Below are 13398 nucleotides of genomic sequence, written 5' to 3' on the forward strand. Positions count from 1 at the left end.
GTGCACCATCATAGCATCATTTAAAACAGCTAAATGCAAGATGCACTAAAAAAAGGAAATGCAGGATTTTTGAACCAACAATTTATGCGTCATCAAGAAATGTTTTCCAAAAATGTATATTAATATTTTTTAAATTATTAAAAGGAGGAAATAGTATACAAGTGTATAAACTAGGTAAAATATTAATGTTTAATATATATTTAAAAAATTAATGTTCAGCCACATTTAACTATAGCACAGTTCAATATTCATTATGCTGTAAGATCAAATGCTCATTCTTAATACTTTTAAAAAAGGACTGGGAGAAAATGTACCCAATGAATGTACTGTCTTAGAGTGACATTTCAGGGGATTTTTCTTATTTATACTCTTAATATTGTGCACATTTTCTATAATAAGCATGCATTCTTTTATAGCATAACTTTATTAGCGGTATTATTATGTGTCTTGTGAGATTTTGAAGCGTTGCCATAGGAACCCGAGGCAGATAAGCTTCCCAAGGAGCAAAGAGGCACCCTGTGGAGCAGACGTCACGGCGCCCAGGACTCGAGTCACACATCGTTCCTCTCCCTCACGTCCAGGGCCACCTCCCCGCCACCTGTGACCTGCACATGAGGACGAGCAAGCCCTTACAGCACATGTGCTGGCCCAAGTGCCACGGCAGTCCCGAGAGCGACACCGTTTACCCATCACTCACAGGTGGGGCCCTCCTGCTGCCTGGGAGAAGGCGCCAGCTGCCCCGTCAGCCCCGGGCCCCCCATAACGAGCCTCTGCTTCATTTGTACCAACTTCACCCCAACAACCTTGGGTCGGTGGCTGTCTTAGTGCAGGTGGAGACCGGGTGACCGGGCTGGGGTGAGTGTGCCATCTGCAATGTCCTCAATCTAACACTCGGAGCCAAACCCCAGGAGCTGGCCTGTGTTGGTGGCCGGGAAGCGGGCCCAGGGTCACCCACAGAGGGGCCCTGTGAGGACCCCACGCACCTGCAGCCCCGAGTCCCCGAATGAAGAGCGAGGGCTCCTGAGAGTCCTTCCCCTTCCCGGCTCCTGGGAAAGCCATACTCACTTCCGAGGGAGGCCTTGCAGAAGGAAGAAGGTCCCCGTAAATCATTCTGAACTCATTTACCTACATAGGCGGGATTAGATGAATAACCTGAGGTTCAATTACACTGGCCCCTTTAGACACTGAAGTTTACCAGGAGGCTGCATTGTGGTTTGTGCAGGGAAACAAAATAAAAACAAAAGCTTCCACGGAGCCATCAATTACCTGCTACCAAACCACAAAGCCGAAGGCCCTGCCCCCACCCCAAGCCCAGGAATGCCTCAAATGTGCCCCTTGTAAACTAGAAACCCACAGGACCTCGCCTCATCACTCCATAAGCACATGCATTTCTGGACAAAGGCAATGAAACATCGTATTAATCACGCAGCTCATGAAAAAGTGACCTTTCTGTGCCTCATTGTTAAGCGACTAGAAATCTGATGGGCTCAGCTATAGCATCCTCATGGGCACAAGTAACTTATGAAGTCTGCCTGCATGTTTTATAAAGTCAAAGCCATAAACAGCGGCCTTGCTCTCTGCCATCAGCAGTCATTCAGTCGGTCTTTGCTACCCGGGGGCTGCGTGTGGGCTTCCTCGGAACTGCTCAGGAGGCCTGAGGTCTGGGCTCGGGCTCCACCGCAGCCTCTCTCCCCGGGAACCCAACACCCGGCTGGGGCTCTCCTTCCCCGTGGCCAATGCTCAGGGGTGAGGATCTAAGGCCGAACGGAGCCTCCCACCTCCGTGAGGCAGGGATGCTCTGGAAATCTCATTAGGAAAACCGCTCAACCAAGGCCACTGGGATCAATTCATGAGCCCATATAAACGCAGCCGGCCGGCGTCCCCGGGAAGGGAAGGGGGGTCCCTCGGGCAGCCCTGAGCTCACGCAGGTCAGTGTGATGCGGTGACGGTGAATTGGGGCTGGTGGGTTTCCAAAGCAAAGAGATGAAAATGTAGATCTGAATAAGATGAAGCCTCAAGAAATGTCGGGAGGCCCCGATGCTCCAGGAGCTGCGGCTCGCTCAGTAGCCGGGCAACATGGAGGGAGGCAGAGCTTCATACGGAAGCCGGGGCAGGGGCAGCAGGCAGGGCCAGGAAGGGGACCCCATGCCAAGAGTGGAAGGAGGGGCGGGCGGGCAGGGCGGCCACCACAGCTGGTGACCCGCGGTGACACTGGGTACTAGCCTCCAGGACCACGAGGCCAGTCCGATGGCCCCAGAACGAGCAACTCCATTGGGTGGCAGGGAGGGCATCTCCATCTCCATGGGCCTCGCATGGCTGACATCCCCCGGGACGCCCAGAGAAAGGGCGGGCAGATGGCTGAGCAGGAAGGGGCAGGACGCCAGGTGCACCCTAAGCCCCGCCCTGGCCCCGGTTCTTTTCATCCTGGTCCGAGGGACTAGGACCCTTTCTAAAATGAATTTGCAGCTTAATAGATACATCTAGTTTTAAAATCACGTCCTTAAAAAACAAAGAGCGACCTCCTCCCACCAGGACCTCCTCCCGCGTGTCCCTGGCATTCCCCGCCTTGCGCCTTTGTGTTCCTCGGTGACGTGCTAATTCAGGGAAAGCCCTTGCACTGTGGTTTTCAGTTCACGCGTCCGCTTTCCTTTCCAGTCCCCTGTGGTCCAGGCTGCGTTTTATTTGGGGGTGAACGGTCGGTAAAGGAAGCAAGGGGGGGCATTAAAAGTCCCGTTGCAAAGGAGGGGGGCGTCTCCGGGGAGAGTGGCTGCGAGAACCCCCTTCTGATCCTTGAGAGCGGGGACCTTCTGTTCCTGGTGCCCGCGCTCCAGCCCGGCTCTGTGGGGCCCTGCTCAGACCGCTGTTCTGGGGGAGCTCTCTTCCCCACGGCCCCGCACCCCAGTTCCCACGGCACCTGCCCGGGTGCTGACTGTGCGGAACTTGCTTTGGAATCCCCAAGGTCACCGACAGCGCTCACTGCGATTACGCTCGCACACAGGGCCCCGTGGCTGCCTCTGCGCTCAGTCTCATTTCTGAAGAAGTCCGACTGGGCTCACCGCGTGTTTCAGCGCGTTTCCTACCCAAAGGCCAGAGCAGGACATAAAAGGCACCGGGAGGAGATTCGATTATAACGTGTTTCCCCCCATTAAGTTCAACATGGGATGCGTAGCCACCTGCAATGGAGAAAGCTTGGAAACGAAAAACAGTCAGACGAACCCAGAGTCGTGAAGACCCTGCCTGAGTCAGGAAGCCCAGGGGGTCCCCCTGGTTGGGGTGGACCCTGAAAGCTGGCCGGGCGCCAGGAGGACTCTTAACACAGACAGGAGCTTCCTGGAAGTGACCTCCGTGACTGGGGGACAGCGGCGCGGTTCCTCGCTCCGAGAGCCGGCCCTGGGTCCGGGTGCTTACCCCTCTCTCCAGGAGCATGTCTCGGAAGTGGGTCACCCGCTCCTCCAGCGGCAGGAGGATCTGGGGCGGCGGCGTCCTGGCGCCCTTGTCCTCTCTCTCCGCCTCCTCGGGGCCAGGGCTCACGCGGCCTTCGGTCCTTTGGGGCACAAGACACAGAGAGTTAAACGCACCCCATCACGGCCTCCAAAGCCCTCGGAGGAGCTCTTTGTCAACAAAGACTCTTATTCTCAGGAAACTCATTTTAAATCCTGGCGCAGTCACCCCAGCGGAGGTGGAGGCGTCGGCTCTCGCCGTGCAAGCTGCTTTGGTGCATTTCGGGCGGAAAGCTGAGACCGAAACCCTAACTGATGGGCAGCCGGCGAGGAGCTGGTGGAGGGGGCACCGGAGGGCCGAGCAGCCACGGACCCACGGGGAAGGAGGCCGAGTCTCACAAATCATCGGAGTTCACACCTGGCTCCGTTTTCTCCGGGAGAGGCCTTGGTTCTGCACAAACGCCTGGAGGACGGTGATGGGGAAACTGCTCTGTCACCCCTCGGGGTATGGCAGGTGTCCTGAGTTCCAACCCAAAATGAGACTTCAGTGACAACAGGGAGACCGGGACCCCGGGGCTCAGGGGGTTCAGTGGGTAAAGTCCCTCACACAGTCACATCCGGGCTTTTTCTTTTCTTTTTTTTTTTTAGAGGGAGTAGAATGGAGGGGGAAAGACAGAGAGAGACACATCCATTGGTTGCCTCCCACATTTGCCCTAGCAGGGCCAGGGATCGAGCCTGCAACGGAGGTATGTGCTCTTGACTGGGATCGACCCTGGGACCCTTCAGTCCGTGGGCCGACGCTCTATGCACTGAGCCAAACCGGCTAGGGCACGTCCGGACTTTCTGACGTGCGTCTAGCCCAGTGCTCGTCGGGGTGACTTGCTTCCGGGACACTAGACAGTGTCCAGAGACATCTGTGGTGGTCACACTGGGGAGGTGCTCCCAGCTCCCAGGAGTGGGGGTCAGGGGTGCTGCTAGCCCTGCGATGCTCAGGACAGCCCTCCTCGGGGACGGTGCGCCTACCTGGGGTCTCTCAGGATGCCGGGCAGTCTGCACGACTGCATTTGGGGAGGAGGCGATGGGACCGTTCAAGGTCATATGGTCACCTAGTGGCCAGGACCAGGCGAGTCCCCACCTCCCGACACCCTCCAAGCACGTAGCCTTCCTGCCCGTCTGTCCAGGGTATTGTGAGCATCCATCCGACCAAGCGGGGGCGGGGGGCCTGCTAAGCATGTTCTGTGTCTCACAAGGGTTTTCACCCACGAGGGTTGCAATAGGGAAGAATCCTACTAATGCAAAATGGGCAAAGAAAAGAAATGATTGCTCAGCCCATTAGGAAATCTTATTTATACACCAACTATTTCAGGAGAATGTACAAGCTTTGCTTCATAGGTGATGGTGTGGAATTTTGAAAAAAGAAAATTACCAGTGGATTTGCAATTGTATAATCCGAAGAGTATAATTAGGATTTCTTCGTAAAAGATTTCCATTGGTTAAAAATAGAAGCATGGAAACAAGACTCGTATTGTTGTAACTTGAAATAAGATGAATAATAGTGCCGGGAGCTCGGCGCCGATCTCACGCTCAAGCTCATTCAACAAAATATGTGGTTCAGGAGCTCAGGGCGTCTTGCAGCCCGAGCTCTCGGTTCAATCAGAACTGGCCAAAGGCAAATGCAAACTTGCTAAATAGATTTTTAATATTCTCATGGCTGAATGACTTTGGTGCCGTCAACTAAAAGTAAATTCGGATACTTTCATAAAGCTCGCTCCGGCCATCATTGTCCCGAGGGAGAGGGCGGCCCCAAGGCCACACTGCCTGGGTACCCGCTCCATCCTGGCCGAGTGGGGTGGGAAAGGTCTCTCCTGGGGAAAGGGTTTCACTGAGCCACCCTTCCCCGAGGGTGACAGGAAGCCACATGGGGTCAGCTCACGCAGGCGTCACCTCAAGCTTCTGCCGTCGCCTTTGACAAATGAAAACCCCGAGATGAAGGTGGAATTGCTTTGCCTCAAATCCCAAAGCCAGCGGGACAGAGCTTGAATGCCCACCCGGAGCTGTCAGACCCCAAACCCACCCCTCACCCAGCTCAGGGCACCACCCAGCCCCTGGTCACCCCTGTCCATTCCTACAGGCTCCAGAGGCCAGAGCCACCGAGACGCCTGCCCACCACGTGTCGTCGCTGAGATGAACCTCAGACCTCCCGCCTCTGTTCAGCGCTGAATCCCTGCTTTGCTCGGTCAACAGAGCCCAACAGTCCTTTTCTTTCTCCGCCACCTAATCCCCTGCCGAGGGAAGAGCCAGAGGAAGGACAGGACACCTACCGGTTCCTCTTGGTTTTCACGGTCGGGTCTTCCAGGCCGTCTTCGGAGCCCGACCCGTCGCTGTGCTCGGCTGGAAGACAGTGGGATTAGGACAGAGGAGCGTCAGCACTCTGCTTGGCAAACCACCAGGCGGCTTCCCTGCAGACTCATCGGGAAACCGGGCAAACAGATGCCCCTTCATGATGGACCTCCAACCCTGCGGCCAGCGTTCTCTGGGAGCGCATCCTTTCATGGCCGCCAAAGAGAAACCTGACTCCCTTAGAGCGGACCAGTGTCCCCGCCCCGCCACTGGGCAGCCAGGCTCTCCGAGGGGCCAGAGGACGGGAGACGGAGGTGGGTGTCCACCCCTCGCCCCTGCCCTTCCATTCCACGTCTGCCTGGCGTCCCTGTGCGTGAACCCCCAAAGCGGGCCCCTCCTCTCGTCTCCCGCGATGGATGATCAGATTTCTCCCGCAGGCCGCCTGCCCTTCAGTGCTGGCTCCGCGTCTACTTCAAAAAGCCAAACTGATTTTGAAGACAGTTCCCCTCCTCCCATCCCGAGAAGGTCGGCTCCGTCAATGTTTGATGAGCTTTGGGAATGAAAAAGTGAAACGGTGCCTGGATGTTTCATATTTGTCTCCAGGAGGAAGAGAGGAAAAATGAACATTATGACTCCCGTCCTGGCCGGCACAGCGGTTTGCCAACGCTCCCCGGCATCGCCACGGCCTGGCGCCCTGCTCCTCATTCTCTATGTGAGTTTCCCCAGGAAGCCACCTCTCACCGCCGTGTCCCCGCGTGGGCATGGGTGCAGGGGTCGCCTTACAGAGCCTGGCCAGGGTGGGCGCTGACACGGAACTATGGGAACAAGTGGCCTGATTCTCTCATTGTGCAAAGAGGAGCGTAGGCCAGGCCACCGGTGGGGTCGGAGGTGGGACAGGGTCCATGGGACGGTCAGGGTTCCTCCCAGAGAGCGGGGTGGGGGAGTTCTGGGTAGAGGGGGGGGAAGGGTCCACATTTCCATGGACCCTGGTCTCGGATCATGCTGAGCGTGGCCCCTGGCGCCCTGTGGCTAGAGACCGTGTACACTGTCCCTGGGCACACGCAGCTCGGGAAAGCACCCTTTAGTGTCACAGCTGTGTGTGCCCATGGGGACAGTGTATGTATGTTTGTCTTGAATGTAAAAGACTAAAACGTTTACAGAGCGAGTGCAGCCGGTGGTGGCTGGGACCCATCAATGTGAAGCCCGCGGCTGCTGTCCCCGGCTGCCCCTGCCGCAGGCTCAGGGCCCAGGCTCCCAGAGCTCGTGTTGATCACAGCCTCAGAGCACCGCGTTGTTGTGGAGTCAGACCCACAGGGTGCAGGTCCCGGCCCCCAATTCACAGCAGAGTAACCTTGGTCAAGTGATTACCCTACTCTCTCTCATTCCCTCTCCTGTAAAGCAGGGATCACGACGGTGGGTTGCAGAATAAGACCCCAAAGACGTGCACGCCCTAACCCTCGGAGCCTGGGGATGGATTAGTTATGAGGCCGAGGGAGATGAAGGTTGCCAAAGAGCAGCCCTTGAGATGGAAGGCAACCCTGGATCCTCCAGGCAGGCCCCCGGGCATCGCGAGGAGTGGGCCAGAGCGCTGCGAAGGTGCTGCCCTGCAGCCACCAGAGCTGGGAGCCCTAAGTGTGGGAGGGGGACTCCGAGGAGTGGGCCAGAGCACTGCGAAGGTGCTGCCCTGCAGCCACCAGAGCTGGGAGAGGTGGGAGTGCGTTCCTCTGGGAGCTGCCAGGAAGAACACAGCTCCGCCCCGGCCACGGAGGCTTCTGCTGGGCTCCGACCTCCAGGGCTGTGAGATAACACATCTGCGTTGTTTTAAGCTGCTCGGTTTGGGATGACTTGTTCTAGCAGCCACAGAGGCTCACACAGAGGCACCCACCGCGAGGAGCTCCGTGGAGCCATCCGTGTACCCCGCTGTCCCTCCCGCATTCCCTCCACCTCGGCAGGCCTCACCGGGGTCTCCTGTCCTCCTCAGCCACTGGGAGGCACCAGCAGGGACAGAAAAGCGGGAGCTGCAGTGCTCATCGCCCGTCTCACCCTCCCTCCTCCTGCCCACTCTGAGGATGAGCCCCCCTCGCTGTCACTGTCCCCAGTCCGTCCCCCAGGCTGCACCAACCCCTCCCGGAGGGAGGGCCTGGATTTCCCATTTGCACGGCAGGCAAAGCAGCCGAGGCCACGAGGCAGCGGTGTGGGGGCCGGGCTGCAGGAGGGTTCTGCCATCACCTGCAGCAGGTGACTGTGGCTGCAGGTAAGCACAGGGCAGCTTCTCCACAGGTTGGAGGAAAGCTGACCCGGGGAAAACAAAAGTGAGTGCATTGGTCCCCAACTTAACGATGGTTCCGCTTAGGATTTGTCGACTTTATGGTGAGTGAAAGTGACACGCATTCAGCGGAAACCGCACTTCACATTCTGAATTTTGATCTCTCCTGGGCTAGTGATATGCTGTGGGGCGGGATACTCTCTCGTGATGCCAGGTGGCGGGGCAAGCCGGGCTCCCCGTCAGCTGCACGGTGACGAGGGTGACCCTCTGATGCTCAGCGTGGCCAGTGTGTTCTCGGTGTTGTGTTTTGAGTTACCACATCCCGCCATGTCTACAAAACACCCACGTGCTGTGGGGCGGGATACTCTCTCTGATGCCGGGTGGCAGGGTGACGAGGGTGACCCTCTGATGCTCAGCATGGCCAGTGTGTTCTCGGTGTGTGTTTTGAGTTACCACATCCCGCCATGTCTACAAAACACCCACCCGTGTCCCCTGCTTCTGGGGCAAAAAAGAGGAGGCAATGGCTCGAGATGGAACGCAAGAGAATCGCCCACCTGTGGGCTAGCGGGATGCTCTGAGCACCATTAAGGTGGGCGAGGCTGAGCTAGGGCCTTCGGCAGGTTCAAGGCATTAGATGCATCTGTGGTTTATGATCGTTTGGACTTACGGTGGGTTATGGGGACGGAACCCCGTCATAGGCCGAGGAGCATCTGCCCCCTCTACACTGAAGAGCTCGTAATAGCCTGAGCGCCCCGCAATGTGTCGGGGATGCGTGCGAGGGCTGGCACTTTCCATTTCACTTTCGTTCCCAAGCATTTATCTCAGCTAACAGCACGGCTGCTAAGACCATAAAAAATCTGGATGCTCTGCAAGATAATTAGAAAATAATTCAGGCCTTCGCCTTAATCTCTCAGCCCTGCCAGCACAGAGAAAAAGGGGCCCTTTCCTGACCTGCTGAGTGATGGGCAGCTCAGTACTGCGGGCAGCTCTGTCTGCTGCCCCCCGAGCTGCCACACACTCTCAGCTCCCACTTCAGTGCCTGCCGTTCCCAGGAAACACCAAGGTGCGCGCACACACACATACATGTATGTGCACCCACACACATGTATATGTGTGCATATGCACACGTGTGTGCGCGCATACGTGCGTGCACACACACATGGATACATGTGCGTGCACACAGACCTCTAAACCTAATAGCAGCTAAGTGTGGCAGTTGTCTTATAGAATTCATTTATTTTGCTTCCTTTTGAAAAATAGTGGCTATCCACTGGAATGCTTGATTGTTCCATCTCAGACTAGAAACAGGCATTACTACATTCAAATCCATAATAGTTAACAAAGTCTCCACCAATCACTATCGCTCCTGGAGCTGGTTCTTATCCTCATTAGGGTCAAATGGTTTAATGAGTCCTAGTGGATGACCAGCCAGGGAAAAATGCCACGGCTGATGGCTGAAGGTCACAGCTCTGCGGGGAAATCCCTCCTTATCCTCCAGAGCACCTCCTGTCCGAAACCTGCCGCAGGCAAAACCATGTGGGTGGGTCTCCGGAAATTAGAAGCTGTGCATTCAAATGGCAGTTCTACCCGGCAACAGGAAGTTGAGAATTGAGGTCACCGGCATAGCTTTAAGATTCGGGTTTTAAAAATTACTAGTTTAAGAACATCGCTCTTAGAAGAGAAAGCAAGGTTAAAACTTTCGTAACGATATGTAACTGTACCATCAGACATCTATCTAGGTAGAGGAGTTAGGGCCACCGGAATAAGTGGATGGAAGACAAAAACACCTTAATATATTGCAGCTTAATTCACTGGTTGCCCCTGGTTGTGTTTGTGGGGTCTGAGGCTCCATTCTCCCCCTTTTTCAGTATACAATGAGACGCGTGGTCTAGAGTGAAATGGAGCACTGACCTATGACCCCGTAATTCAGGTCCCTGTCATGAAGCTCGTTAAACAAGGAGGCTCAATGTGAGGACACCCCCACAAAGAAACAGAAATCTCAGCCAGGGCCTGCCTGGTGGTTATGGAATCAATCAAAACACGAAGAACAACCGCTCCCAAGGAGCCAGCTGGGCTCTAAACCACAGCCAGCCAATAACTTCCCTTCTTCGCGTCTGTCTCTGGACCACATGAATCCTTCCCTGTGGGTGGGGCACTCCTAACCACTTCTGGTTCGGTGCTCCCCGATTAGAATCTTTTTTGCTCAAATAAACTGTGGACGCGTCTGCCCCTGGGCCACATGAGTCCTTCCCTGTGGGTGGGGCGCTCCTAACCACTTCTGGTTCGGTGCTCCCGATTAGAATCTTTTTTGCTCAAATAAACTGTGGAAATGTGTAACGTGCCTCAGTTTATTTCTTACCGCTGTCCCTCCCCCTCCTGCGGTCCTCCTGAGCGTTGGAACTGGCAGGTGCCTCAGGGGGGAGTCTGTGGACGTGGTTCAGTTTCAGTTGGCCCTGGCCTGGTTTGTTCCAAATGAGAGAAACAGCAGAGCAACTATGCGTGGACTGCTAATGAGCTAGCTGCCTTCTCGTGGCGACCAAGGCTGGGGAAAATAAGTAAATAAGTAAAAACAGCACCCAATTATCTACAAGAATGCAGGCTAAACCAGGAGCCAGGAGCCTGCCTGCGTGATCCGCCTTCCACCAAGCAAATAGAACCATCGCCACGACGTACCTACGGTTTCTCATGGGCTGCGTGGTCTCCTGACATTCCCCAGCATGCGGAGTTCTCGATCCCAGGGGATGGACCTCAAGAGGTGGCTTTCTCTCAGGGTCTCTGGCTCCAGCCCTCATTCAGCATGTTAAATATCCCTCTAAAAACGGATGCCATGCCCTGGCTGGTTTGGCTCCGTGGATAAACGTCAGCCTGCGGACTGAAGGGTCCTGGGTTTGATTCCCGATCAGGGCACATGCCGGGGTTGCAGGCTCAATCCCCAGTGGGGGGGGGGGCATGCAGGAGGCAGCCAATCAATGATTCTCTCTCATCATTGTTGTTTCTCTCTCTTTCCCTCTCCCTTCCTCTCTGAAATCAATAAAAATATATATACATTTTTTTTAAAAATATGTGTGCCAGCCCAGACGGTGTGGCTCAGTGGTTGAGCATCAACCTATGAACCAGGAGATCACAGTTCAATTCCCGATCAGGGCACATGACCTGATTTGGGGCTCAATCCCTAGGAAGGAGCATGCAGGAGGCAGCCAATCAATGATTCTCTCTCATCATTGATCTTTCTATCCTTGTCCCTTTCTTTCTGAAATCAATAAAAATGTACATTTTTAAAATGGATGCCTGCTTATCAAAGGAGAAAACCATCCCAGACCCAATTTCTATTGTGCCTGCCATCAGCTGAGGGGGAGCAGAGTTCGTCACCCCAACGTGTGCCTCTTTAGGACATGGAATATTTTAACCTGGTTATTTTTAAGGAACAGAAGATGCAGAGAGAACTCCTGACCTTCCCCCTGATATTTACACCGAGGCCCTGTCCAGGGAGGCAGCTACATCACAGTAACCACAGTTACTAAGAACTAAGGGTCATAGACAGAGGAACCCGGCGAGGCCCTGTGGTTGCTGAGGGCCCAGCAAACACTCAGTTACCAAACACTGGCTTTCCCAGGCCCAGGTGAGTGGCCGTCCTGCCCTTTGAAGTCTCAAACCACAACCTTCCCCCCTTCCTCTCCAGCTACGAATGGCATATAAACCTCCTCGGCCTGACTTGTCCTTGGGCCCCACATTCTTACGGGACCCCATACGCACATCCACAAGAAATTTGGGACATTCTCTCCTGTTCATTCGTCTCATGCTAATTTGATTGTTAGCCCAGCCAGAGCTTAGAAAGGTGGGAGGAAAATTATTGTCTCTTCTCCCACACGGCTAAGACTTTACAGATTCGGTTCAAGAGGCGCCCAGAACACGCCTCTCTTTCCAGCATCCGCAGGCTCCAGCTCTCTGGTGAATGTCCTTATCATATTAACAGAAACAAACATATTAAACTTGTCATGTCTCCATCCTGAGACACAAACACTAGCTTCCCAGGAGCAGTGGCTTCTACTCAGAGCTGTGAAAATGCCAAGAAAGTTTATAGAACCCCCTCTTCTGAAGTCCAGGCAGATGCCTCTGGGTTTGACTAAAAGAGGGGGCTGCTGTCATTTTAGCCCTAGATCAGTAGAGACAAAAATGTCATTGCAAACCCAACAAACACCCACAAAATAAAACCAAACCCCTCTTTCAAGGGGTCAAGCGCCTGTGTGTCAGGTCAGCCCAGAGCTGACCTCAAGTGCCCCCACAGTGTGGCCCACGAACTGAGGGAGGGGCTCGCCCAACACAGAGCTAATAAAAAATGTGAGCGGTCTAATCGGAAAGACCCAGACCGAAGACGCGCCATGTTCTCCTCTGGCTCTGGGACAGCTGGCCCGCTGCCCGGCACCGTCCCCTCGCCAAGCACATGGCTCCACGGGTTCCAGGAGCCTCCAAAGAAACAATAGGTGGTTCCACGCCCCCGGGGGAGGAAACACGTTATCTGTGTACACCTGATCTCTCCAGTGGGGTCCACAAGCCATTGAGAAAATTACATGCTGGCTAGCGAGGCGGGAGGGACACGTGGAGTGGCCAAGGGATGAAAGGCCTTCCTTCTCTGAGTTAAAGACTGACACGGAAAGAAAGCCCGAGCCGACCCTCCGGAGGATCGATGTTTCGGCAGAAAGCGCCATAAGAACGTAATTACTAAATTCTGAAGCTTCCTTAAAAGTCAATGTCCCCCACAACCAGGGACAGCACACCTCCCGCCCGCAAGTGCCCCCACAGTGTGGCCCACGAACTGAGGGAGGGGCTCGCCCAACACAGAGCTAATAAAAAATGTGAGCAGTCTAATCGGAAAGACCCAGACCGAAGACGCGCCATGTTCTCCTCTGGCTCTGGGACAGCTGGCCCGCTGCCCGGCACCGTCCCCTCGCCAAGCACATGGCTCCACGGGTTCCAGGAGCCTCCAAAGAAACAATAGGTGGTTTCACGCCCCCGGGGGAGGAAACGCGTTATCTGTGTACACCTGGTCTCTCCAGTGGGGTCCACAAGCCATTGAGAAAATTACATGCTGGCTAGCGAGGCGGGAGGGACACGTGGAGTGGCCAAGGGATGAAAGGCCTTCCTTCTCTGAGTTAAAGACTGACACGGAAAGAAAGCCCAAGTCAGCCCTCCCGGAGGATTGATGTTTCGGCAGAAAGCGCCATAAGAATGTAATTACTAAATTCTGAAGCTGCCTTAAAAGTCAATGTCCCCCACAACCAGGGACAGCACACCTCCCGCCCGCCCCCTGGGAACGCTCAGCCTGGACACGCACGGGGGCCCGCGTGGGGCCCG

General features: G+C 55.1%; 1 protein-coding gene across 1 annotated transcript in view; it reads right to left on the minus strand.

Moving 5' to 3' along the window:
• Positions 1–13398, minus strand: part of TCERG1L (transcription elongation regulator 1-like) — a 134144-nt gene that overhangs the window by 9689 nt on the left and 111057 nt on the right. The window contains exons 8-10 of the mRNA XM_014550552.1: positions 10448–10470; positions 5762–5831; positions 3409–3544 (exon numbers count right to left, since the gene is read on the minus strand). Of these exons, the coding sequence (XP_014406038.1) occupies positions 3409–3544; positions 5762–5831; positions 10448–10470 (229 nt within the window). The remainder of the gene's footprint in view (positions 1–3408; positions 3545–5761; positions 5832–10447; positions 10471–13398) is intronic.

Source organism: Myotis brandtii, unplaced genomic scaffold (assembly GCF_000412655.1).
Source record: "Myotis brandtii unplaced genomic scaffold, ASM41265v1 scaffold604, whole genome shotgun sequence".
NCBI classification, from domain to species: Eukaryota; Metazoa; Chordata; class Mammalia; order Chiroptera; family Vespertilionidae; genus Myotis; species Myotis brandtii.